We start from the raw sequence: 26121 nt of genomic DNA, 5'->3' as shown, positions 1-26121 counted from the left end.
ATCGCTTTGGTGGCCCCGGCGCGGCGACGTGGTCCAACGCCAGCCTCAGCCTTGGCGGCCGCGCCGTGCCGTGCCGTGCCGCGCCACGCCACGCCGCGCACGGTTCGCAATTATTCCATTATCGCGTCGAAGCGAGCGAGCATCTTTCTCCGAAAGACGGGCTTTGGGATGAATCGGAGTTTGCTGTTGCGTACGTCACGGCGTGCCCACCGTGGTTGTTTGGGGCCGACGCCTCTTCCCTGGAGGTGCCCGCGTCCGCCTCGCTACTCCTCGCCGTGGAGGATTCCCGCCGCGCCGTTGACGCCGACGTCGCCGACGTCGCCGCCCCGGCTTCCCCGGAATAAAGCCACTGAGGCTGCCCCAAAGGCACCAGGACCAGGCCATCGCGAGTTGGAGCAATGAGATGCATAGAGCCGGGCCGGGCGCGGCCGGGCCAGACTTATGGCCGTCGTGTCGGACAGGTGTACAGTGTAAGCGCTCCCCCACTCCTCCAGGACCACTCCACTGCGGGCGTGGGCGTGATCAAAACAATCCCGGCGATAATTGGCGCGCCGTCCTAAGGAAGCCGCGTATCCTGTTTCCCAGTGCGGGCGGGCATCCTGGAGCAAAGTCCGCGTCGGGACGCCTCGCCCTGGGACGTCGGTTCGGTTTTAACGTTCGCAGCTCGAGTGGCAGTCCCGGTCGTGGTCATCTCCAAGTGTCAACGCCGAAGTCGCTCCTCCTGGCGGTTCGCGCAGCCTGCGCCGCCCGTGCAGGTCCTGATCCTGGTGCCCCGGGCCCCGACCTTGGCAAGGCGCCGCCGGCAGTGGGCCGGTGCCGGTGTAGTGTGGTGGACCGGAGTGGAGGGGCTTTTGCAGTGTTCAGTTACCGCCCCGCCCCGCCCCCTCCTCCCGCTCCGGGTCGTTGCCGGCGTGCCCCGGGACCGCCGCGGAGGCCCCCGGGTCCCCGGGCCCCCGGGCCCCACCCGACGCGAGATCGCGGCCGGCGGCCACCAGCGGCGCCACTGTCGCCCGGACGCCCGCCAAGACAGGCAGCCTCAGCCTCGCACCTGAACCCTGTCCCCGTCAGTCCGCGGGTCAGTCCGCGAGTGCGTGCGCGTGTGAGTCCGAGCGTGAGTGAGTGTGTGCGTGTGTCCGTGACCATGAAGTACGCCGCCGTTCTAGTGGGCGTCAGCCTGGCGCTGTCGGTCGCCCTCGCCGCCAAGCCCGTGGACGTCGGTAAGTGCTCGTCGGCCCGGCGTCCGGGGTGGGTTCCTTTCAGGTTTCTTCCAGGGTTTAATCGCCCTGCGGCCGCCCTTCTCCCAGCCTCCACGGCAGCTCCCCGACCTGCGCCTTATTCTAACTTTTCCGCGACGGTGTTTCATTGTTTTTCCCGCATCGTCCGTATCGCGGCGTCCGTCTGACCCGCGGACGGCCGCCGAGCAAGTCGCGGCTCTTCTTCGCCTCCTCTTCTTTTCAGTGATAAAGATCTGCGCGCCGTGCTGTAGCCGCGCCACGCTGTCCGGGGAAAACCCAGTGGGCCCGGGCCGGGCGGCGTTAAAGCCAGAGCACTCCGCGTATGACTGTGCTGGTTGCTGGTCCTGAGTGCACGTCGCGCGTCCGCGTCCGCGTCACAGTCACACGCCGTGCGAACCGCCTCGTGCACTCGGCAGACGGATGTCCAGCGCGTCTCGCCGACTCCGTTCTGTTTTCGCGGGCCTTGTTGGTATTCCAGGCGCGAGTCCGCCGCCCACGTCTGCCGGCCCTCCGTGGCGCCCTGCGAGTGGGAGAGAGACAGAGAGCGGGCCGCGACGTCGCGACGCCGTTAGACGCGATGCTTTCCCGGCCCTCCAAAGTGCCGCCTTGGGTACACGTACCCGCCGACGTCGGCGTCGGCCCGCCCGGCCCCGGCCCCGGACTCGGAATCGATTCGCAGCGTGAGTCACTCGGAAACGTGCGCGGCGAACTTGACTCGCGGGGAGGCGTCATTATGGCACCGCCGACCTGTCAAACACGCGCTCCAAAACAACACGTCCGCGAACCGGTAGACCAGGCCGCCCCGGCGCAGGGCTGTGCCTGCTGGAGAGAGGGCGGCAAACCGTCGAACACCCGCACGACGCCTCCCCGTTCGCAGATTCCGAACAGCGCTTGGTCGCTCTGTCTCTCTCGCGCCCCTGCGGGACGCCCCACGAGTGCGAGAGAGGCGGCGCGCTGACGGCCTGCTGGAGGCCCAAGCCCAAAGTGAGCCGCGTCGTGCCTGCCGTCACGTTTTCGGGCGCCGCGTGACTGGGACTCACCTGCCGCTTGCTGCCTGCCTCGCGCCGCTCTTGACATTGCCCGGGAGTAACCTCGAGCCTCAACCTCAAGCGCCTCGGCGTCTGAATGGGACGCATTTCGGCGGCCCGCCCCGCCCCGCCCTGCGGTCGGCCCCTCGCGCCATCCGGCAACCGGCCGCAGAATCCTCGCGCACCGCGGCGCACCGCGACCAACTCGCACTGTACTGCACCGCGCTGAAGGTGTCCGTTAGAGCAGCAGCTCAGGGGCTCTCCGTCGGATGACGCCTTTTGCAGTCCAACTCCAGCCAAGCCCCAGCAGGATGATGATCCTGATTCTGCTCCCCGGCGGGGTCCCGCGGCCAAAGGGGTGAGAGAGAGGCAGAGTGACAAAGAGCAGCTCGGGATCGGACTCCTGGACGGCCCCCCGGCGGCCCCTCGCGGCAAGGACGCCACGGCACCGCCTGCCGCGCGGCCTCCTCGCCGATCCCGATGCAAATATCGCAATAATTAAAAGCAGAAGCGGCGTGAGGCGCCTCCGGCGCGGACGCCACGCACGGCAGTGGAAGAGAGGGACAGAGAAACAAAGTGTGGGATTCGATGTCAGACCCGCTCTGCATCTAGCTCTGAGCGTGCGTGGTTTTTGTTTCCTGCCTGCGCGGCACAACGGGAAAAAACACTTGTGTGACACAATGAACAGCGCCTGGTGAAAGCAAAGACGCTCCGCGTGTGACACGTCACAGACGTCACAGACGCGTCACAGGCACGTCACAGACAACGAGTCGCATGCCACCGACGTCGCTTCAGTGAAAGCACCGCGCTGCAACGAGGTGCATCACTTCTTGAACACGTGGAGGAGCCGTGTGCGATGCGCGGGCGGCTCGGGCTTGCGTCGTCGGTCTCTCTCCCTCTCGTGGGGCGTCCCAAAGGCGTGCGAGAGAGACAGAGCGACAAAGCAAATCGTGATCGGGTAATAATTCGGGCTGTGCGGTCGCGCGGCACCCAGCACGGCGGGGTTGACGACGCGTGAAGTGTCAATCCACCCGGAGGGCTAGAGGAAGGAAGGAAGGAAGGGGGAGGAGGAAAGAGGGGGCTGAGGGAGTCCTCGACACAGAAGAAAGCGGAGCAGCGGAACAGTGACTCCCATGCCCGACAAAAAGGCAAAAAGACAAAAAGGCTTGGCGACGACGGCGACATTGGCGCCTGGCCACCGCCACCGCGCCGCGACGCGTCGTGTCGAGGAACTTGGGGTTCTTCACCCGCGGCGGGGCAATTTCAGAGCGACGGCACGAGACGAGACGCGGGTCGATCGGCAGGGCATTTTCCAGCGGCAGGGCGATGGTGGTCGTGTTGCAGGCCGCGTCGTCACCAAGGCGGACCAGGCCCAGGCCAAAGCCCAGGCCGGCAACTGTGAGCCCGACGCTAGTCGCCCGTCCACCGCCAACCGCCGCGCCCTCAAGTGTGAGTCGGCGGGGCCCGCGCGATCGAGGCGCGAGGCCGTGGTACCAGCTTCTGCGGCACTGCTTCCTCCACGCATGGCCACGGCCGCCACCGCCAACGCGCCCTTGTCTTGACCTTGTCCTTGCGCAGCTCCCCCGACCCGCTGCCGCCCTGCCGCCCGCTGCACAGCGTCCCCTTGCTAGGCATTCCCTGACCTGACCGACACCCGTTTCCGCAGGTTCGGTGCACGTGCGGCTGACGCGAGCCACCTCCTCCTCGTCGTCGTCGTCCTCGTCGTCGTCCTCCTCGGGCGGTCCCGGAGGCTCCAGCCACCAGACGGCCTTCTCCACCAGCAACTCCTACCCAGCCGGCACGTCGCACACAGTGTCCTCGCAGGGCCCGGGTGAGTCCACTGCAGCTGCAGCACTCGAGTGCACGTGTTGTTGCCGAGGCGCGTCGACTCAACGGCGTCTGTTTCCCCGCAGGACACGTGTCGTCGTCGAGCTCGTCGTCGTCCCCAGGATACCCGGCCGCCGGTGGGGCGGGTGCGCAGGCCTCCGGCCCCAGCCCGCTGCCCCCCGCAGCGGCCCCAGCGTCATCCCCCAAACCCAACCCTGCCCCCTCCCCCGCCCCTGCATCCCAGTCGCCTCCCCTGCCCGGCAACGCGCCGTCGCAGCCCAGCTGGGGCGTCGCCGGCCCGCTCACCGGGTCACGTGGAGGTGCGCCGCCTGCAGCTCTTGGAGGCGGTGCCTCTGAAGGTGGTCCTGTTGGGGGCGGCGCTCCTGGAGGCGGCGTCGCCGTCGGCGCTTACGGCGGCTGCAGCGGGGGTAGCTGCTCCGGTGGCACCTACGGCCCAGGTAAGGCACGAGTCAAGGACTTGCTGGCGGCGAGTGCCTCCCCAGCGACTCACTCCGTTTCGTTCCCTCTCCGCAGCTCCTTTCCCGGCTGCTGGAGGCGCCGGAGGCTTCCCGGGCTTCCCCGGAGCAGGCGCCGGCGGCTACGGCGGCAACAGCTTCGCGGGCTCCTTCGCGGGGCCGGGGCCGATGGGCGGCATGCCCCTCATGCCCCCCATGCCCGCCATGCCCTTCGCCGGCATGGGCCCCCAGGCGCCGCAGCAGCCCATGGACTTCTACTCGTTCCTCCAGCAGTACATCAACTACCTGCAGCAGTTCGCCCAGCAGGTGCAGCAGCAACAACAACAACAGCAGCAACAGCCGCCGCAGCAGCAGGCGCAGCCGCAGTACGCCCCGAGGTGAGTCTCCGGCAGGGCATCGCTGCTAAGTGCCGCATCGGTGTTTCCCTGGGCAGCATCCCGACGGCCACGGCGCCACGCCCGCATGGCGCCGAGCATGGCGCCGTGACTCCGTCGCGATGCTGACGGTTTGTGTTGGCGTGTTGCCGTAGCGGCCCCAGCCCCAGCTACACGGGCAGTAACGCTATTGAGCCGGACAGCGCTGGCGCGGGCAGCGGGCCATGCTCCGTGTGCGGCGGCCCCGGCGTCACGGGGCCCTCAGCGCCGTCCGCCCCCGGCTTCGGCGTGCCCATGGGACCCCTGGGCGGCGCGTCGGCCTTCGGCATGGCGTCCTCGGGGGCGTCCTCGGGGGCCAGCTCGTACGCGGGGCCCAGCGGCGCGGGCGCCTTCCCTGGCTTCCCCGGCTTCCCGCAGCAGGCGCCCTACGGCATGCCGGCCTTCGGGATGTACGGCACCCCGTTCAGCGCGCCCGCCCCCGGCATGGGGCTCTACGGCGGCGGAGCGTTCGGCGGCGCCGGGGCGGGGCCCGCCAACGCCATGGCCTCCGCCTCCATCGGGCCGCAGGGTGGCTTTGGAGAGGCATCCGTGAGTAGCGCCATCGCCTGCTGTGCTGCTGTGCCAAACGAAGGCCGTGGCGACGTCTTTGACGGCGGTGTGGTGTGACTTGCAGGTCGGTGACGCGGACCACCCCGAGCTGGGCCAGCGGCAAGGCGGCCCCATCGCAGCCCCCGGCGGCGGCTCCTTCGGCACCTTCAGCGCCGTGTCATCGGGCAGCAGCACCGTCAACGGCAAGACCACCAGCTACAAGGAGGCCATCTCCGGCGTCAACGACAACGGCAAGATTACCACGTTCGTGGCGCGCGACCCGCCCAAGTAGGAGGGGAACCCTCGCGCACTCGCGGAGCAGCTCCAGGAAGCTGTGGCTTGGTGCCTTTCATTTTCTGTGATACTGCATGACGTTGATTAATTATTTTAATTATAATTGCTATGTGGCGGATACTGTAATGTTTAGTATTTATTTTTGTTTTGTCACTTTTCTTAAAACTTTCATACGCTTTTAAAAAAAATCATCAAGGACGCCAAATGGTTTCTACTTGTTTACCTTGAATTCCTCACATATGATTGGTTATGTCAAAATCTTGCTGAAAAGCACCGGTTCTATCAACCCTCTCGTAGTTGCAAGAGATTTTTGGCTGAGCGATAGCGAAGCCTGTTACTCAGGTGGGGTTGAAAAATTTTTCCTGTCTGCGTGCGTGCGTGCGTGTGTGTGTGTGTGTGTGTCCGCGCTACTCCTCCTGAACGGCTCGGCCGATCTCGGTGAGATTTTGCACATTTTTTGGGTATGTCCTTGGCTCAGCACACGCGAAATTTCACAATCCTAGCTCAACTGGTTCGGTTTTTATAGCCGAAAAACACCTAAAAAACGGCGAAAAATCGAGTTTTCTGCAGGCAGATCACTTCTGTCTTGAGGAAAGGGGGGTCTGGGGGGCGGAGCCCCCCAGCCTCGTCAAGTTTAAAAGTCAGGCCAATGCAGCCCTAGGCACGAAATCAAATGCTGTTTTGACCTTCAATCACGCAAATTGGTATGCGGATGCCTGGAAAAGAAACCTAGCCTGCCGAAGGCAGGCAAGCGCCGCAGGCCAAGGTAGGTGTAACGCCAGGCGTGGATTGTCATAACTGGCGCAGCATCGCGAAGCCTGTTACGACAAGACACGGTCTGGCGTACACCTACCTTGTTTAAAGGGAGGGGGCAAATAAGACCATGCGATTGGTTCACTATATTTAATCACAAAGACTTTGTTTACATCACACATGAAAGCAGAAATGGCACAAAGTTGCCAATCACATATCAATCAAAGCACATAATTTGTAAACGAATAACATTAATTGAGTTATGGACTTGTTCTGCAATTATGAACTTCACACATAACTTTAAATTATTAACACAACAATATTTATTTAATAATCAGTCATGAGATTCTTTCTATAGACCCCATGTATCAAGTACTTCTTTTACTAAAGTGCAGGAAAATTTTCAAACTTCACAAAACACATTTCAAAAAATGTAACGGTGTCAAAATAAATCAACAAGGGGACAAAACGTTTCAAAACTCAGATCCTGCTCTAACAAACAGGTACAATAGGCAAAGCCACTTGGACACACTCTCAGTCCTCTCAGTACCCAACTTCGGGTCTAACAGAACAATTAGGTAGCAATAGGAACATAATGACTCCTACAGCCAGATTTAAAAGTCTGTCTGTACAGGGTCATCAAATATTTTCCTAACAAATAGCAGTAGTAAAAACAAAATTAAATTAAAATGCCACTAACCCAAAGCAAGGTAAAAACTAAGAAGAGACAACAGCAAAAGTTCAGCAATAGAAATTGCTGTAAATCTTCACAAAAAGAAATGCAAAATGATGTATAAGTGACACCAGAATAACAATAAAATTAGTAAATATTACAGACTGCCGCTCATTATCAATTGTCTTTGGAAAAGGCAAGATCCAATCTAGTAAATCTATGTAAGAGATAAGGATGTCTACAGATCTTTACAAAAGCAGAGTGACAAAAGCCACTTCATATAATTTAAATACATTACTCATAAGCCAGCTGACACCTTATGTCATTAAGTACTGGATTCCTAATTAAAATGAAAAATCAAGCCACAAAACTTAGGTTAGACTTTGAAAAACACCAACATATTTAAAACTTGATTCGTGGAGAAAGGTAACAATGTAACAGTTATAGAAGACGCTGGGCAGTAGTAACTCTTATGAGAAATTGGGCAAAGGAAGCATTAATTGGGGAAAAAAAGAGGAAATTAGATAAGCTGTCACTGACTCACAGCACAAATAACTCAATTGAGTCTCAGACTCGGAGTTCCAATCCTCCTCGACAGCTAGAACAAGTTGCTATACATAAGAAGACGTCATTCTTTGTGTGTTTGTGACATGTATAAATTTACCTAAAATTAAGTTCTAGAGGATTACATTTCCCACTGATACAAAATTGGCTACAGCAATAATGTGATCTACCTACACGAGAAGCTGAAACTTGTCAACATAACAGCAAAAAGAGAGAGGTTTCTGGTTATAAATTCTCCTCTTCAATTGCTTGACTAGATGATTGCAGTAACCCTGTGAAATTCACACCAACAAAAACCTTTTATGAGGCATACTTTGCAACATTCTGAAACATGTTTTTAAAAAGATGATTTTGTGTGGATACATTTATTATTGAAGAACTCCTCACTAATGATCATGGATTGAAACATATCAAAAAACTAATTTTGTTTTTAACCTTGTTATCACACTAAAGAGAGAATAAGAAAGAAATTTGACTAGTGTTGAACCCAAGTTTTCAAACTGAATAATATACAGATTGGTCACAGCTCAAGATAAAATTGGTCCAAGAAGAACTAGATTTTTAACAGTGATTGAACACTAGAGATGGGTGAGAAAATTACGCTTAAGTGGTGCAGTGACTCCTAAAAGTGACTGACTACAGTATTTTTCTGATTCGAGATTTGAGTTAACTATGAGGAGGTAGACTTAAAAAGCTGATTGAAAATATATTTATCACAGAAAAAGGCTGCACCAGTCAAAAGTAAAGGACTAACTGAAAGAAGGCACAAGGATATGTGTAGAGTCATCAGTCAACTCCTAGGCCTAAACTATCAGTTACACCGTTACTTGGGAATACAGTATGTGTAGTCAAACTTCATTCAAAAAATATGCTTTACCTAATTTTACACAATGAGGTAGGACTCAGTAAAATCAAAGAGAACCTCAAAGCATTGCTCATAGCAGGTCATCAAACTTTCAAATTTAGCATGAGTTGCAATGCATGAGAAAATTAAGTTACAAAAGTTGAGATTACACTAATTAATATCCAAACACACATTGTAAAGAAAAGATAATAAGAATTACAACTTTGTAGGGTCATATTCACTTGTTCCTGCTTCTGACAGCCTCATCTTTTCTTCCTCCTCTGCTTTCAAGCGTCGCTCTTCCTCCTCCTTCCCTCTAAGCATCACAACCAAGTCAAGGTCAGCACCAGTCAAAGGAGTGAGAAGCGCTCTTCTATAGTGTTCATCTGCTTCTGTTTCTTCACTGAGATTTTGTTGTAAGTCAGGTCCACCATCAGGAGAACAGCTCCTGCACAATTGCCTTGCTCGGGCAGTTTCTTGTCTGATGATTATCTCATTTGTTATGTACGTTTCACGTCTTATCTGATCTCGGAGGCTTGATGACATATCTGGGATGCACCATCTTACAAGAATCATCACAAACACTACAACATTCTAAAAAGAGAAGAAACATAAAAAATTATTTAAATAGAAAATTAGGACCTTCAGTTGTTAAAGCTTTTAGACAAAATAATAACTCACTTCAAAGATGACAATGAACGCCAAGCGTGCAGCCAATACATGCCAAAACATTGATGTCTGCGCGTACTTATTGGGGCTCCATGGAGGCTCCCTGTAATCTGGGTAACTGCAATAAAAGTTAAGATTTTTAAATTTCAAAACGATTTTTTGGTAATTGAAAAGAACAATAATAGACAGCTAACGGCAAAGTAAGACTAAAGAAAAGCTGACTGTAAATACTGACCGACAAACTGTAATGTTGAACTCCGTTCTGGATGGAGCAGCTTTCTTTTCAAGATCACTCATGTTGAAGTATGCAAGTGAATGATTTAGAAAACCATCTAAGCTGTTGTTTTCACTAACAGCAAAGGCATACACCAAACGAGGAATGAAATTTGAGGTGAATGCAATAATACAACCCTGGAACAAAGCAGTCAAGTTGAAAGAACAAACAACTTTGCTCAGGGTCAGACCCTGCAATATTATCCAGTGACATGATTAACAACTTACATTTGTAATAACTGAAAGTTTTCCGATGGAATCCAGAATGCGATACCAGACCCCAATATCCCTGACTCTTTGACTAACAGGACGGCGGTAAAAAGTAAGAAGTTTCTTGGCATCAAGGCGCATCTCTAAAACATTATTTAAGAGAGCAAAAAACGGAGCCAAAGGGAATGCAGCCACAAATATTGTGACGAATCCATACTGCAACACTGCAAGACAATAATTTCACATATAAAATCAGTTTAGTTAGACTATCTCTTAGATAACAATTTATGGCAAGGCCACATACCCATTTCAAGATATTCAGGAAAGAGGCCACGGGGACCCCACTCTACTAGCTTGAAATCTTTCATCCATTGTTTTGAACGACCTTTGGTAGCAGGAGAGCCCGGTTCAAGGCCTGTTTTAACTTTCAATGTATTTAACCACTTGTAGAATAAGCTATAAATAAAAAGAGCAGAAGGGCTTTATGAACAGGATTCATGCGTAATCATTTAAACTGAAATAGTAGAATTGACACACTTACGGGTAAGCCATTTCCAGCAAAGTATTCATGGCCTGTTTGCCTACCATGATTATAGCCAGTTGAATACACAATTCCATTAGACATCCTCCTGGGCCACACTATTACAGAAGGTACAATGAATAAGGTGATGTCCAAGAAAATTAATCAAAAAATATATTACATGCAAGTATTATTAAAAAACAGATTTGACAAACCTCCTCTTTCCTGTAACCAAAGAGCCGCTTGTATTCTCCTGGATACCCAATAAACTTTCCCTTAAAGAATGCAATGTAAAATATTGAAGCATAGTAGTTCACAAACTGCAGCAAGTAGATTTTAAGGGTTAGACTGTCATCAAATTCAGTCTGAGTTCGAAGTAGTTCAACTTCAGTTAGTCTTTCAGCAAGCCATGTGTATATCTAAAAGTAGGCAGACGACAAGAGTAGTATCAGTAAAACATTAACAAATATGTAACTATTATAGAGCACAGGAAACAAAGAGGACTTACCAAATTGAACACCATGATGCAGCACAAGTTAATTGATGCAGCAGTGGCAGTAGTAAACAATAATGCATAAGATGTGATAACAGAATCACCATAAACACTAAGTGCTGCTAATATAGACATCCTATAAAGGACAACAGCTAGGACTGCCACAACAGCCATTGCTACAAGTAGTAACACCACAGAAAAAGAGAGCATAGTTGCAGGAAAGCGCATGGACCAGAATGGTACATGAGGCTCCATAGTATTGGTTACCACATTAACATGTTTACGCTTCACATGCGCAAGACGGGCAAGATACTGTGGTCGTGGGTGCTCCTCCTGAACATCGAAGCCAGTAAGATCCCACCTATGTGTAATTTCAGCAGAGTATCTCTTCCAGAGCTCCAGAAACATGGCAGCTGTAACAAAACACACACCATAATTTGCTGCTGTTGACAATGGTAAACTGAAACATTTTCAAACATATTTTAACTTACCCCAGAAAGACATGAAAATTGCAAAGAAAACAGTTGTTCCATTGTCAAAAAGGTAAGTAACACGAGCATGAAGGCAAGTTTCATCCAAAGACCATGAGTCACAAAAATGATCACAGAGGGGGCACATCTTGATGTCAAGTTGCTTGTTGCAGATGTCTTCACTGAAAAAAAAAAAGATGAAAAAGTTGAGACAAAGTTGGAGGCAAGGCTTCTACCTCAATCTGCAGTTAATCTAAAATAGGAACGTACCTTGGTTGATTTGTATAAAGAGTCAGGCAGCTGTATACAAAACACAACAACCCTACAATGGCTGCAGGTAAAAGCATGTGGGTGTAGAATCCCAACCAAGCAAAGTATAGTCCTATTTTAACACCAAAGTACTCTTTAACATAATCCAAAGGTTGATATTGGAGCATTTTCCGAACAGCAGACCACTCTGTATACAAACGATGGCGCATGGATCCAGGACGATGCAATTCACCCTGTATCCGAAAGGAGGAAAAAATTAAAAAGAGAACAACTTAGCTTGTTGTGGGGTATGAATTATTCAAGGCATCCCGAATTAGTTTTGTGACTCACATCATGCAGAGGGTATGCAGCAGTATAAACATCATCAGCAATCAGTCTTTCGATGCCAAATGCAAAGTCATCATCAGCTTTCGATGAGAAGCTCTTACGGTCCAATATAAAGTGTATAATTCTTGAGCGAATTGCTGGAGTAAAAAAGCTGGTGGCGTTGATGTCAAACCTACAGACAAGAATAAAAAAAGCAGAAAAATAAATTGAAATAAACATTGCAGGATCACATATTGACAAAATATTTTTATGTTAATACACACAAATATTCTTTGTCTCGACTATATACAGCAGTATATCTATGTCCTTTAGGAGGGAAAATTTTCTCATCCACGTAAAAACGGGACATGATGCGATGAAATAAAGAGTTGAAGTTTTCCAGCAGGCTGTTTGTTTTAGCATGCACTTCTGTTAAGGCAGGTATCTGCAAAACAACGAGAAAAATTCTATGCAGGGAAAGATTTCAGTAACACAAGAGAGACAACAGAAAAAACTGTAGGAACAGATCTAAAATTAAAATAAGCCCCTTCATTTCATTCATAATTTTTTTTTCACAACATTTTTACTTGGTGAAAATAATTAGATGTTAATGTGTACCAGTAAGTTCATGCATAGGCGGCTTTTGAGATCTTTGTACAATGCTATTAAAAATAAGTGCTAATAGATGCCACAGATAGCATATGGGCAAACACACCGTAGAAAATGCACAAAACCATAAACATTAAATGTTGTCAGAAGTCATAGCAATAACATTCCTATATGAAATGGTTGCCCAGCCCAGCAAGCTTACAAAAATAAAGCACGAACACATGCTAACAAATCACAATGTCACACCTTACATCTCAATAATTTTCCTGAAGCCAACTTTACTCTAGCAATATGTCAGTAAATAGTGTAAGTGTAATGTCAAAATTAAGATGCAAAGGGAACAAAAAAAAGGGACATCCACAGGGACAATAAAAAACAAAAACAAAAAGGACAACTTTTTACAATGGACATAGTTCACTATTCTTTAAAAACTTGCCATAGTAAATTAATTTATCCGGGAATCCCTCTCAATTAGTGAAAGGATAGGTTTAAGTGCGTTTATGGATCATAAAGCAAGTTCTCAGCTCGTGCTTCCAAAGACCAAATCCCACACATTGATGATCATATACCTTCTGTGCTAAGTACCATGTGGCGTATGAAATGGCACCCATTTTAGCATCTTTTGGGAGGTGGCACAATTCCTGTCATAGGGCAAAAAGATTAACCAAGATAAAGAGAGTTAAAACCACATAAAATTGACTTTTGTACTAATTGCTTTGCACCATCTCCAGTAACAATGCACCTTCCTTACAATAAAAAGTAAAAGGGTGCCAGATACAGTGCGAAATTCGAGCATGCAAAGCCAGTACTTAGTGTGTACTAAGTGGCAGAATAGAACAAAAACAAAACCAAAACCAACTGTGGTCATCATTTTAAAGAAAAATATTGCAAAATGTGGGTGCAGAGTTTTAAAAAACATTGGAGAGGATGTAAAACATAGTTTTCAGGTGTAAGGTAATGAAAATTGACAGAATAAAACCATGCGATCAAAGGGAACAACAGGGCATGGAAAAAGTGAGAATAACTCTAGATATTAATCACAATCACGACACTACATATCTACTTCCAATCATGCTCACGAGCTGTCATGCTACTCCTATCTAAACATTTCCTCTGTTCAGAAATGATGTTAAAAAGAAAATAAACTTCACTTCTGAAAGATAAAAATAAAAGTAACTTACATCTTTCATAGGCATCCGAAGTTTCAAGATTTCTGCATACGTTCTGAGCAGTTTAAAAGGCGCATGGATTTTGACAAATACCAGTCCATTTGATTGGGCCTCCTCATGTTCAAGTAAAAGTCCTTCTTTCAACAGATTATCTTCAAAAATCTAACAACGCAAAAGCACAGAAAAAATTACTACAAAGTAAGTGCAAGTAAAAAATGTTGAAAAAATTATGTTGGGGCTTACTCTTCTCTTCCTGACAGATGATTCTTCATTAGCAGATTCATTGTGAGAATCCCAGACAAGAACAAAGTCAATTGTTCTTTCTCCATCGTTGAAATACAGTGAGGAGGAATGCTCATGCACACATTCCTAGTGCAAAAATATCAGGAGATAAGTAAACAATTTTTTAGAAAAATTGCATGTTTGATAAAAGAAGGAGGAGCTTACTGGTTCATCTGCTTCTAAAGGTGCCATATTTAATAGCTCTGTACCATTCTTTTTTAATTCTTCTTCGACCTGGAGGACTCTCTGCTGAAAGTCATAAATGGGGTTTGTTCGAGGTCCATTGAGTCGCCACGCTTCTCCATTCAGCTCTTGAGCACTAGCATACACACTATTTGTGGCAATGTTTGGGCCGCTGTCAACATTAATTGGAGTTAAGCAGCTAGTATCGTGGAATAATGTCTCGTCCTCCTCCATGGTTGCTACGCTTCTTGATAATCTGGAAGGTGAGCAATCTGAAAAAGAAGGAAGAGAATGTATGATGTAGTTGGTCATGACAGAAATTCCTTCAAAGCCACCCAACCCTTAGAAATACAGGCAAATATGAGATATTCTCTTGTAATTTCCCACACGATTCTAACCTCAACTGGGTACTAAGTGCACTATATGCAATGCTATGCAAATACGCCGCATGACTAGTGTTTATGAAACGACACGTCTTATCGGGTAACTACAGGTTGAACAATGATATCAAGACGAAAACCATTAATATTTCTGGTCATGTCAACAGGTACAGCACTGCAACATTTTCCTCCAGAGAATAAGATCACACTCCAAATATACACCGTGTCTCGTCATACCTTAATCTAAGTGGCCTTGAAAGCAATATTGTGCGAGACAAATCTTACACACCAGGACGGATGAACTTGCGAAACTGTTATCATGTCTCCAGGCAAACGAAAACCATTTTTTTGTTGTCGTAGGGCACGGCCCTCTTGAATTTCCCAATTTACTGCCGGCGGCGAGGGAAGGGCAAGGAGGAGGGGAGGGGAGAGAGAGAGGGGGAGGAGGGGGAGGGGGCAGGCGGAAGCGAACAGCTGGACTGGACCCGGTTCCAGAGGTTCGTTCGTTCCAGTCCTCCTCCAGGAAGCCAGCAGGCCTTCAAAAGCGATAGGAGGGCGGTAGGGAAAGAGCGGGCCGAGGCTCGGCGGCACGGCGGGGCAAAGATGATACATAATTCTCTCACGGCTTCAAAAGATTGGCGTCCGCGCGGCGCCACATGCTCATTTCGGCCCCCAGGATGGCGAAGGCATGACGTACTTACAGTGGCGCGGTCACACGTGATTGTTCAACCAACGGCCGGGCCGCCCGGCCGGCCGCATGGAGGCCTGGCATGGGTTCCCTCTTTTCTCCGCAAGGTGACTCACCGTGTCAACAGGTATGAGATACCGCGGAGTTGGTTCAGCTCATTCAGCTCCCTCGGCCCAGACGAAAGGCCGGTTACCAGCGAAGGGAAGACCGCGCGCGCGCGCGCGCCCCGCCAAAACGCTGGGGCCCAGTTCGCGGCCGCGAGAACTAGGCACGCGATACACGACCGCCTCCCCGCTGTCGTCTGCGGGCTGGCTCCGAACAGGCCGCTCTGTCTCTCTCGCACCCATACAAGGCGCCCCATGAGTGCGAGAGAGACAGAGCGACGCGAAAGGAAAGGGCTGTTCGGAATCGGCCTCTTGGCGGTCATCGGTGCGACATCCCACGGCAGCGCCACTGCGTGACTGGAGGCGACCGATAAGGCTGTTCCAGAGTTTCGGGTTATCACGTCGCCACTCGCGATTCGTGCCCAATGTCCGATGCTGGTATCAGCGCACGCACATGGCGCATGGACGGGTCGATTATCTTACCGAAAAAGCTTGAAATTCTGCGCAAATGGTTGCCGCGGGTTCCCATCTTTCACGGTCACTCCCACGCGGCGGGCCGGGGGCAGCGCGGAGGAGCAACGGAGAGGGAAGTCCCGGGGGGGATGGGCGGGGCGAGGCGCGGGGCGACTCGCGGTCGCGACCAGCGAGCTGTCCCCAGCGAAAACTATAAGCCCGACCCGCACGTTCCGCACGCCAGCCACCGGGGACTGCCGGGCAGGGCACTGCCAAGGACCCGAGGGACCCGAGGACGGGGCGCGTCCGCAGCGTCCGCAACGCCAGTGCAAACGGTGGCGGGCTGCGGGCGGGGCGGGCCCGGCTCTGCAGTGCGACGGAGACAGACTGACAGAGGCGCTGCAACACGCTGTCGAGATGCAGCCCTGAGTTATCACCTGCATGCACGAGGGCTGTCGGCTGGCTCACTGGCACGCCGCACGGCACGGGGCACGCACGGGGCGTGTCAGCTCCCTCGCTCCGTATCCGGGACTGGAAAACGCGGGGCCTTCCTCATGGACACCGGCCTCCTGGATGTGCTTCCCGAGGCCCCGGCACCGGCCACCAGTTCAGCGCAGTTCGGCGTTTAGTCCCACTTGACACCACCCGCCGCGGGGTCGTTTCGTCGCTCTGTCTCTCTCGCTCTCCTCCGGGACGACTGTCCCATGAGTGCGACAGAGACAGAGCGACGAAGTGGCGCGAAGGGGCGGGAGCAGGGCGACAAGGCGCCGCTTTGTTTTGGGTCTGCGTGACGAGTCGTTTAGCGAAGCACCACGAGTCGCCGCGAACGTACGCGACGACCCCCACTCGGTCATTCCCCTGGCCAGTTTGTTGTGGCGCCAACGCACTGCTCACACAGGACCGTCCAGGACAAGTGTTGGAATTTCCAGAGATGGGCGGAAAAAGATTGCTGGGCTAGCGATGAAGTACAGAACGCACGTGAATATGGACGGTTAGGACGGCAAATGGACAAAAGCGCCAGCGCCTTACCTGGTACACATTTTGAAAATTTAAAGCGAGGTTCCCTCGCACGCCGTTGTGGTTCAAAATCCAATTTCTCCCCAGTCCTACAGATTCTCAAACGCAGCCCGTTCGTCGATTTCGTCAGAGACTCGTCTTGTCCCAGTTCGGGCGGCTGGACTGCAGTTCGCCTCGCTCCTCGCCTAACGACGCCACCGACGCGCACGGCTGGACTGGCTGGCTGTGGCTGTGGCTGATCAGGTAGGTGAGGTCGGTGAGGTGGGTCGGCGCGATACCCGCCCCGCCCCGCCCCGCCCCCTCCAGGACTCTAGGCACCACGGTGGCGCAACCTCCGGAGTTCGGGACTCTGGGCCTTGAGATCTCAAAAGGGCGGACATCGCCCGTTAGAGAGCTAAAATGTGCGAACACTGTCTGTCCGAATGGAGTTGAGTCCAGGCAAGTCTATTATTTTCGTCAGTTAGCACCGCAACGAACTCAACATTCAACGTAACACTGGTGTCTGTCACGGCGACTTCATTTAATTGTTCCGCGCATGCCCCACGGACAGTTCTGCCAACCCAGGCCGGGGTACATTTTGATACAAATGAATTAATCTTCGGAAAATACTTTTGTTCACTTCCAGTAAGACAAACACCACGCAACTTTCTTTCATGAACTTTCTATTATGATGAATTTTTAAAGACGAAAAGTAGCACTAGCTTTCGGTTAATGTTTGGTTTCGGTTGCTGGTACGCTCGCCGCACGCCTGCTTCTGTTTTTAGTCTGCTGTAGCAGACGGCTTCTCAGCTACGAAAACAAATCCCGTTTGTCGGAACGGGGTAACACAATACAGCGATGGCATTAAAGACTTTGAGGTCGATAAAATATAGTGTCCCCGAAAGATTATTGTTTAGCTGTATTCATCAAAATTCAAAGGAAACTAACATTATTACTAATCACTTGCATATACGACCATGGAAGGTTATGTTCTTCGGTACTGATGATTTTTCTTTAGGAAGTTTAACTAAGCTGAATGAGGCATTGTAAGTTTGTCTGTTAAAAAAACACTAATTCCCTAAAAAGAAGGAGTCTTAAAATATAATCCTTCATTTTTCATTTACAGCTCGTCAGGGACTGTTATTTCTAGATTAGAAGTGGTATCTTCTAAGTACCGTTTAAACCCAGTCAGATTATTCTGTCAAGAAAAGAACCTGGTGGCTCATGAATGGCCAGTAGATTTAAGAGCCTTAAATGACTTTGATATTGGTCTAGTAGCTTCCTTTGGTCATCTCATTCCCAAAAGTGTTATTGATGCCTTTCCACTGTAGGTATCAAACCCTACTTTTACAATATCATTATAATCATCCTGTCATTGACAGTTATTCTTTTTCTTCCAGGGGCATTTTAAACGTTCATGGGAGCTTGCTTCCCAGATGGCGAGGTGCTGCTCCAGTCAATTATGCTGTAATGCATGGCGATTCAGTCACTGGTATTTCTATCATGCGCATTCAGCCCCACGAGTAAGCTTTCGATCATCTTTTCTATCACTGTTTTTCCGAACCTTGGGATAAATTTTTTTGTTCATGTTGTGTAGGTTTGATAAGGGAGAAGTATTGAAGCAAAGAGAAGTTGAAATAGCTCCTAATGAGACTGCCGTCAACTTACGAAAACGGATGAGCGATATTGGTGGAGATGTATTATTATCATGCATACAAAGATTGCCGCAGTGTCTTGAGGATGCTCGTCCTCAACCGAAGGAAGGCGTTACTTATGGTGATTACAGTCCATTACTTGTGAAATTGTAGACATATTTTGGAGGAAGCGTGTGTGTCGCTGACCATAATATTTTATTATTATTTTTACCATACTGTAGGAGTTGTGTTGGTTTTTTTAAATGTAAAGTGGTCTTAAATAGTGTTTAACCCTGTTGAACTTCTGTTTTCAGCTCCAAAACTTACTGACGATTCAGGCATTGTAAGTTTCAAAACAATGACAGCCCAATGCATTTTTAACCACTTCCGAGCGCTGCATACCATTGTTCCATTGGTTGCCACATGGATGGAAATGAAAATCAACCTACTTGATGTATCAGTTGACGATGCAAGCAGTGGTACCCGAACAGTTTTAGAAGGTCAAGTGCGGTATGACAAAAGAGGCAGGCATTTGGTGGTGACCTGTTCTCAAAACACTCACTTGATCATAAAGCGTTTAGCACCATTCAAACGAAAACCAATGACTGCTCTTGAGTTCTACAATGGGTATTTGACAAAGAAAAACAAAAGCCTCTGGACATTTAGATGAAGATAAAGAAATGTAGATTTAGTTTCCACAGTATATGCATTTCTCCAGCTATTGCCAGACTACGAAAACATGTAGACCTGCGAAAATCATGAATTGAAGTTTGTAATCAAAATGAAAGTGTGAGACAAGAGTTGGGCAGGTACATTTTATTCTACGGTGAGTGCGTGTCTGAATATAACGCGTTGCCACATACCTGATCTATATCACTGAGAAATGTACAGTATTCATAGATTATCTTCTGTACAAAATAGAGAGATAAATACAGGGTCAATTCTTTCTTCATATTTCCAATAACACTTATCTAGCTTTTCCCAAAATATGAACCTTTAATTGTGCAGCTTCATAGTGCAGGAAGTAGGCACCTATGCTCCAGAGGGTTCAACTGATAATAAGAAGGATGCACATGCCAAACATCAAAGAAAAGATTGTTTGTAATGCTGGTAACTTGAAGGGTCAAGATTGAACTATTCATTACTCTTGAAATCGGAAACCAGTGGACTTGTTATGGTAACATTGTGTAGAAACAAGCCCACACACATCAATGGTCTTCTGTCTTAACAATAAATTAGAGAAAAGTAGAAAGCATTGCATAGCATGTTCTCTCAAGCAAAAAATTAGAAAAAACTTTGAGATGCAATCAAAAAGATTCTCTGAATTTCCATGTCTTTTGAAGAATGGATCTTCCCACTCCCTTCTTAATTTAAAAAAAAAAAAAGTGGATGGAATTTGTTAGTAGAACTGCATAATAATCCTTGGACCTTGTGGCTGCTAAGCTATCAAAATTATGGGTCACAGTGCTGAAAATGGCATACCCTTAGTGACAAAACTGCAGCCTAACTAAAAAATTCAAACATTCTCAAAATTTAGAAAATTTTAAAAAATACTAATAGGGAATGTGAAATTTTTCTTGATGATAATCAAAAAAATATCACCAAAGGAATAAAGGTTCATTACCTCTAGAAATTCTTTAAGACACATTTTAAACCCACAAGTAATTCAAAGGCTTCAACGAATTTGAGCAATAAAGAACCCTCCATGATTTCAGGACATGGTCAACATGTCGTAGACGAATGATAATAACTTTTGAAGATCTTGGCAGAAAATAAACACATATTGTCACACGAAGGCAGCACTTGTATTAAATGCTCTGAGTTGATTTAGGTTTGGATCTATGGTTAACAATACTCCATAATTCTGTAGACAGATACATACTGATATTTCATTCAGAGAAATTTCCTTCTAAATTCAGAGCGTAAGTACAAAACTGAACTCTCAAATACAGAACACCACACGTTTACAACCACAATATAAAATAACAAAATGTATGCATCAACAGTTACTTTATATAAATATATCACATGTTTGTAACAAAAATGACCCCCCCTTTCCCAACTTGCATTTAGAAGCAAGTGTACAGATTTGATGCAAAAAAAAAAGTTTTTAAAAAAGGGGGAAAAATTTGGGAGACAGTTTGGACCAGATCAATAACAGATAGAGAAAAAAATCACTATAAATCAAATTTTTATGTCCCACACACCAGTCAGTATGCTCTTCATTTTAGCACCATCAATGACGCAAAAACGAAAATGATATCCTCTTAAGCGTGGAACATAGTCAGATTGGCAACAGATGTACAATGAACAAGAGCATTTAACATTCATTGAAAAATTCATTTCAACATCAGATGGTATAAGGTACAAAAGCAGCCATTTGGCACGAACAGAAAACCAATTCCTGCACAAGGAAAAATGTCCAAATCTTGTCCTTAAGGATACTGTGGAGAGCCCAGGCAATCTGCACAAATAAGTTTCATGCAATCACTTCATAAATTAATAAAATCATGCAAAGCTCTAATCACATTCAAAAACCATTGATAATGTGTGTAGGTGATCTGCAGATTGGAAATGATCAGCAACTATCACATGATACTTTTCAAAGTCTCACAAAAGAATAACGTTCAGATAGGTGGATAATTAAAAGTGAAACAGAAAGATGGTTCTCTTACGGTTCTTTAGCAAAAGAAGGAAATTCTTCAGCATTTGTTCAAGTGATATATGTGCTTCAGGTCATCTGACTGCATGTACAACATTAGGGAAAGAACTTGATTTCTAAGGTTTGATAGCAACTCTTCATGTAGCGGTAGAGACAAGATAATCCAAGAAGTATGGTATGTGGGGTTTCAAGTTTGTATTCTTAATATAACTGTCAATGGGGCCAGCTCATTAATCTGTGCTTAGAAGCATTAACACCATTTCATGAATGAAACAGGTGCCAATAATAGTCCTACTTATCATTGGTGCCTGTTTATAAAGTAACAATTTAAAAAATTGTTAAATAAAACAAAGACCTGAAAGGTTTAGGCACACCTGAAAAAGGAATTGAAAGTGCTACAATCTGAAGTACATGCAGTCAATGTTCCACATTATGTTAAATAACAATTCTCACTTCAGAGAAAAACATAACAATGATGACACCTCTTTATTCCAAAGCCACCTTGCATCATATACAATAATTTCTTTAAAAGTATTGAATGCTATGTATAAAAATAAAATTCGAAGTGACAAGTCTGGAAAAAGAAGAAAAATTTGTTTCTTTCAACAGTCAAAAGTAATATTTACAAGAGAAAAATGCACCGATTCTATTATCAAGTGTGATTGCCCGCACATATTTCTTGCCAAGTGAACAAGATGATGTATCACGGAGTTCTAAATGAAACAAGAAGAAGAAATCCCTGTATAAATTCCTTCCTACCTAGCAGGAAAATGTGCTTACAGTTGCTTGGCATTAGAATGTCTCGACTAGATGCTTCCACCAGACACCCCGGGCGCTTGATGCATAGGAGGAAGTGATGGTGGCGCATGAGGTCGGCCTTCAAGCTTACTGTAATCCAAATGGAATTCCTTTGCAACCCTTCTCCAGTTTTGAGGGTCAAAGTAGTAATATGTGCCGCGTTCATAAGTTGAGGTTTTTTCTTGAACTTGCATGCCAGGAGCTTGAGTAATCCATACTTTTTCTTCCATGTGATACCGCCACTCCCGATTGTATCTGAAAGTATTAAAAGCCAAATCATAATTTCTGAGAAAATTGCAAAAATAAATAAAGGAAAGAATTTAGCTCACAATTCTTCAGCTGCTGCAATTTGTAAGACATCCCCTGGATTTGTGTAGAACAAGTAGAATAGAAGATCATCCTTGTAGCGCCTTAGTCTTATGGGAGGTAACTTTTCTCTGAGGGATTCAATCAGAAAATCAATACAGAGATTTGAAGTGCTTACAAATGAAGAAAACATAGGGAACTTTTAACCATACCTGATGCTTGCATTGACAAGGTACTCAGGTGGAACATGAAAGTCTATGTCCTGTGGTCTGCATGGAGTATCAGCCCATGGTCCCCCAAATGTGGGATAAAGATTATCAGGAGAATTTAGGTTAAGCCCTAATGCAGTCAGATCCTGCCCTAACGCTAATGATACCAAATTGGGATCTGTTTCAGCTGCTCGGATAAATGTTAAAAGTCCCACCATACCAAACTGGTCTTTCACCATACTAGCAGGAACATTCGTCACTTTACCTTTAACACAAATTATGCCATCAATATCAATTAAAATAAATAAACTGGACAACAAACAAGCATTGATAAAGCTTACCATCAGGAGATGTTTGAATCCCTCTTTTAGTTGCTTTCTCCACAGCTGTTCCTCGACCAATTGAGGAATCAAGGCCACTTAATTCACTGCCTATTACACCCGGTAACCCTTTCTCCCCCGACAAACTTCCACCTGGTGAAGGGCCTTCTTGGTTTTGGGTGCCAGGTAAGGCTGGAAAATCTTCTGAACTCATTGTAAATTCACTTGATTCATTAGTTGGTTGCTTCACCATTCCAACTGCAATTATAAAATAAAAAAGGACACAAAAAAATTACTGTGTGTTTCAGTAACATAAGATGGCAGAAGTCCATACACAGGTATTTCATCAAGACCTGAAATGCAAAGGTTTTTGAATCCAAAGAACGGATAGGTATAAAGACAGTTACCAACAAACTAACAAAGAACCAAATAGTACTTCTTTATCAAGCAAAACTGAAAAGAAGAGATTCAACCAGTTGAAGTATAAAAGGAACAAAACTGATGTAGAAATAAAATTAATGTTTGGATTTGAATGAGATTTGCAGTTATTTAACAACACTTTTGATAAAGCTACTTAACAACCACAAGGTGAATTGTGTAAATAGGAGCCACTACTACGAACAGTTTAGTCGCAACGAGGGAATTCTTTTAAACTGCTTAAGAGGGTTGCAACATGTTGAAGTGAAGTTTTGTAAATACTGTAACTCATCTGATCTAATAAGCATGAATGAATCCTATTTGTTTAGGTTTAGGTCTCAGAAAAAAATATTTTACTTCTTAAGGGAGCTCTATTGACTAACCTTGGACTTTTTCTAAATTTCGTTGATGCAGGTGTGTGAGGGATGCTGTGAGGAACAAATAAAAATAATAAACATAAGCTCAGTAAGTAAGTTTAAAATTAAATAAAACATAAACAAACACAGAAGAGGTTAAAGAAATTTGTTCATAAATAGAAGAGATAGTAAAGGGAATGAAGATATTTCCTTGAGCAAAATGTTGGAATGCACTCACCATAAGGTTGCTTGCCAGGCATAGATGGATTAGGTTGAGGCATCGTATCTCCTTGCCCTCTATTCAATGATGGGAACTCTGATAAGTCTAGTAAAGGTGGAGTGCTTGTGTCTCCACCACCTCCACTACCACCAAATACTGAATGGAAGCTGTTAATTGTCCCTTGTGAGCTGTATGTTCGGTTTGGAGGAATACCAAAACTACCCATACTTCCCATGGAATTTGAATTACTGAAAAAAAATAAACAGGACAAAAAAATATAATAAATGTTACAACCGTTTTGGGCCAGAAAAAGCTATCTTCCAGAGTGCTTTGAGATTACCTCAGACCCGGCATAGTCCGTCGATCCGCGAAATTCCGCTGCCCAAACATTCGGCTCCCCATATTGAGGGACCGATTGGGTGACAGTTGTTGAGGGGTGAAGGAGGAGGGAAACATACCCGATGTGGGCGTAACATGGCCGGAGAGAGAGTTCATGCCAAATCCTCCACGAGACAAGCCAGGGTTGGTGCTACGTGGAGGCTGCGATGCTGGCTGCAGCTGCTGAAAACTGTTGGACATGTCCTGCTAACCTGAAGGAATAAAAGAGGCACTTCAAAATGAATTCTTGAGAGGAAATACAAACAAAAACCTAAGCATGAATCTTATGTGATGAATTACACCTTATTATGGAACTTAATACTAGAAAAACTGATTTCTTGTAAAAACATGAAAACTTAAAAAACCCACCTCCGAATGCAAGTCATAGACTACTGGCCACTTCCACTTGAAATATACTTCTGTCTAGGGAACTTCAGTATGTAACAGGGAGCAGTCAAATTCTAAAAAACAAAGAAAAAGATGACATAATTTGAAACATAAGTTCTCAGAAAAATGTCAGGAGGGGGATTTAAGGGCTGCCACCTCAATGAAACCACTTCATCCCATAGCATTCAATAGCCATTATTTGGCTTCCAATTATTTTGGAGACAAGACATAAGAGAATGAAAAATAGTTCTCTCTATTAAGAAGACATTAGTTCTAAAAGTCATAGCCCTAATAGGGTAAAGGGTGAAAATATGAAAAAAAAATTCTTATAATGTGACTGTGGGAGGGTTGACAGCTGGTTGCTTGGACACAAATAGTCTCTGTATCAACAATGAATGGCACCAACAGTCCTTTCAGGAAGGATGTGGGATGTTATACTTCAAGAAGTGTGAAAAAAGAAAAGAAAAAAGGGACAGCTACCCCCTGAGAAATCCAGGAAAAATGCAATACTGTTAATATTCAAAAAGATAAATTAGCATATGCACAAAATTTCATATTTGAAGGCTGACATACAAGTGAATCAAATATGGTAAACCTCGCCAAGCTCCCAGAAACAACATTGAAGAGAAATAGCTTGGAAGACTAGGAAAAGAAAAAAATAGAGCATGATGTGTTGCATTTAAGAATAATTAAATCATGTTGCAGTTTACTAAGTTACTTAGTCAAACTCTATAAACATCAAAATATGTTAGAAGACCAAAGATTATGAGGTATAGGTAGGGGTTCAAGAAAGAAGTGGACAGTCTATGTTAGCATACCAAGCACTAATCCATTCATTGTGCAAAGCAAGGGATTCGGGGTTTGGGGCGAACCAAACCATCTTCACATGTTAAATGCGAATGGGGATGAAAATGACGAGTTGTAAGCTCAAACAAATAGTGGGGTACTAAGCCTTTGGTTATGTTTGACAACTTGTGAACACTGATCTAGGGTTATGGGCACCTCTCAAGTAAACAATAGATCCACGTAAGGCGAGGGCATTGCGTTCTGGTCGGTGGAAATTACTGAGGGCCAAAGGGGCAGATGAAGGGAGGCACATTCAGGGCATGGGTGACAACAACTACTCCATAACTTGACGACAAAGGCCAATTCTAACCAGACAGAAGCTTGGCTGGAAGCGGCACACCGACCAAGTTGGCTTTGACGATTGCAGTAAATTATACTCACAGCTAAGTCCAGGATAGAAGTAGCTCATAAAAAACAAGGGCGAAACAACGAATCGTTCACAATGGGAGAAAAATGTTCGGTTGATTTTCAAGGCTCGACCTTCCAAGTCAAGGTACGCTCAAAGTTGTTTTCTTCTTTGCGCTTGCGATACGAAGCCATTATTTTTGCACGGACACTTTCCAATAGGAGCTTTGATTCCCTTGATATTCATAGGGAATGAACAAATTTAACTGACGAAAGTCCGTGCACATCCAACACTAACACAAGCTTAGACTAGTGCCATGTATTTCAATCACTAAATAACTCAACGTCATTCCGAAAACTCAGTGCTGGAGCCTGGAGTGAAGATGCCTTGCCGAACTACCCTAAAGCACAACTAAAGTCAACTGACAGAAATAAGTTTTTCCATTTTGCTGGCTTGTGCGGCGCACTATAAATCTTAATGAGTATTTTTCATCGAATTTAAGTCAAGAAGA

At 46.9% G+C, this 26121-nt stretch overlaps 4 protein-coding genes across 11 annotated transcripts; 2 read left to right on the top strand and 2 right to left on the bottom strand.

Moving 5' to 3' along the window:
• Positions 1-984: 984 nt before the first annotated feature.
• LOC117649808 (spidroin-2-like) lies at positions 985-6027 on the top strand. 3 transcript variants are annotated; one of them, XM_034392885.1, is made up of 7 exons: positions 1234-1915; positions 3608-3712; positions 3930-4094; positions 4177-4548; positions 4625-4943; positions 5096-5528; positions 5614-6027. In XM_034392885.1, the coding sequence occupies exons 1-7, from the start codon at positions 1558-1560 to the stop codon at positions 5818-5820; spliced, it is 1959 nt and encodes a 652-aa protein (XP_034248776.1). In that variant the 5' UTR covers positions 1234-1557; the 3' UTR covers positions 5821-6027. The 3 variants fall into 3 exon arrangements, with proteins under 3 accessions (XP_034248778.1, XP_034248776.1, XP_034248777.1); XM_034392887.1 differs by lacking the exons at positions 1234-1915; positions 3608-3712 and adding an exon at positions 985-1217; XM_034392886.1 differs by lacking the exon at positions 1234-1915 and having other exon boundaries at positions 2409-3712.
• A 684-nt stretch (positions 6028-6711) lies between these two features.
• Positions 6712-16980, bottom strand: LOC117649807 (anoctamin-1-like). 6 transcript variants are annotated; one of them, XM_034392879.1, is made up of 17 exons: positions 16765-16980; positions 14093-14382; positions 13889-14014; positions 13658-13807; positions 13046-13117; positions 12152-12312; positions 11892-12060; positions 11562-11794; positions 11313-11473; positions 10837-11234; positions 10544-10747; positions 10350-10447; positions 10113-10264; positions 9827-10032; positions 9561-9736; positions 9338-9443; positions 6712-9250 (listed from the first exon to the last, which is right to left on the bottom strand). In XM_034392879.1, exons 2-17 carry the CDS (start codon positions 14342-14344, stop codon positions 8873-8875), a joined length of 3042 nt encoding a protein of 1013 aa, XP_034248770.1. In that variant the 5' UTR covers positions 14345-14382; positions 16765-16980; the 3' UTR covers positions 6712-8872. The 6 variants fall into 6 exon arrangements, with proteins under 6 accessions (XP_034248770.1, XP_034248769.1, XP_034248768.1 ...); XM_034392878.1 differs by lacking the exon at positions 16765-16980 and adding an exon at positions 14780-14936; XM_034392877.1 differs by lacking the exon at positions 16765-16980 and adding an exon at positions 14728-14911.
• A 524-nt stretch (positions 16981-17504) lies between these two features.
• LOC117649043 (methionyl-tRNA formyltransferase, mitochondrial) lies at positions 17505-19306 on the top strand. Its single transcript, XM_034391415.1, has 5 exons — positions 17505-17777; positions 17858-18058; positions 18132-18254; positions 18329-18507; positions 18680-19306. The coding sequence occupies exons 1-5, from the start codon at positions 17590-17592 to the stop codon at positions 19033-19035; spliced, it is 1047 nt and encodes a 348-aa protein (XP_034247306.1). The 5' UTR covers positions 17505-17589; the 3' UTR covers positions 19036-19306.
• Positions 19307-21480: 2174 nt separating this feature from the next.
• Positions 21481-26038, bottom strand: LOC117649041 (regulator of gene activity). The gene is made up of 9 exons (XM_034391414.1): positions 25646-26038; positions 24401-24492; positions 23994-24243; positions 23672-23901; positions 23461-23505; positions 22682-22918; positions 22344-22605; positions 22155-22262; positions 21481-22080 (listed from the first exon to the last, which is right to left on the bottom strand). The coding sequence occupies exons 3-9, from the start codon at positions 24230-24232 to the stop codon at positions 21834-21836; spliced, it is 1368 nt and encodes a 455-aa protein (XP_034247305.1). The 5' UTR covers positions 24233-24243; positions 24401-24492; positions 25646-26038; the 3' UTR covers positions 21481-21833.
• Between the last annotated feature and the right edge of the window lie 83 nt (positions 26039-26121).

This window comes from Thrips palmi, unplaced genomic scaffold (assembly GCF_012932325.1).
Source record: "Thrips palmi isolate BJ-2018 unplaced genomic scaffold, TpBJ-2018v1 HiC_scaffold_4, whole genome shotgun sequence".
In the NCBI taxonomy this organism is placed as follows: Eukaryota; Metazoa; Arthropoda; class Insecta; order Thysanoptera; family Thripidae; genus Thrips; species Thrips palmi.
The sequence above is the reverse complement of the archived record's forward strand: the minus strand, read 5'-3'. Positions and strand labels throughout refer to the sequence as shown.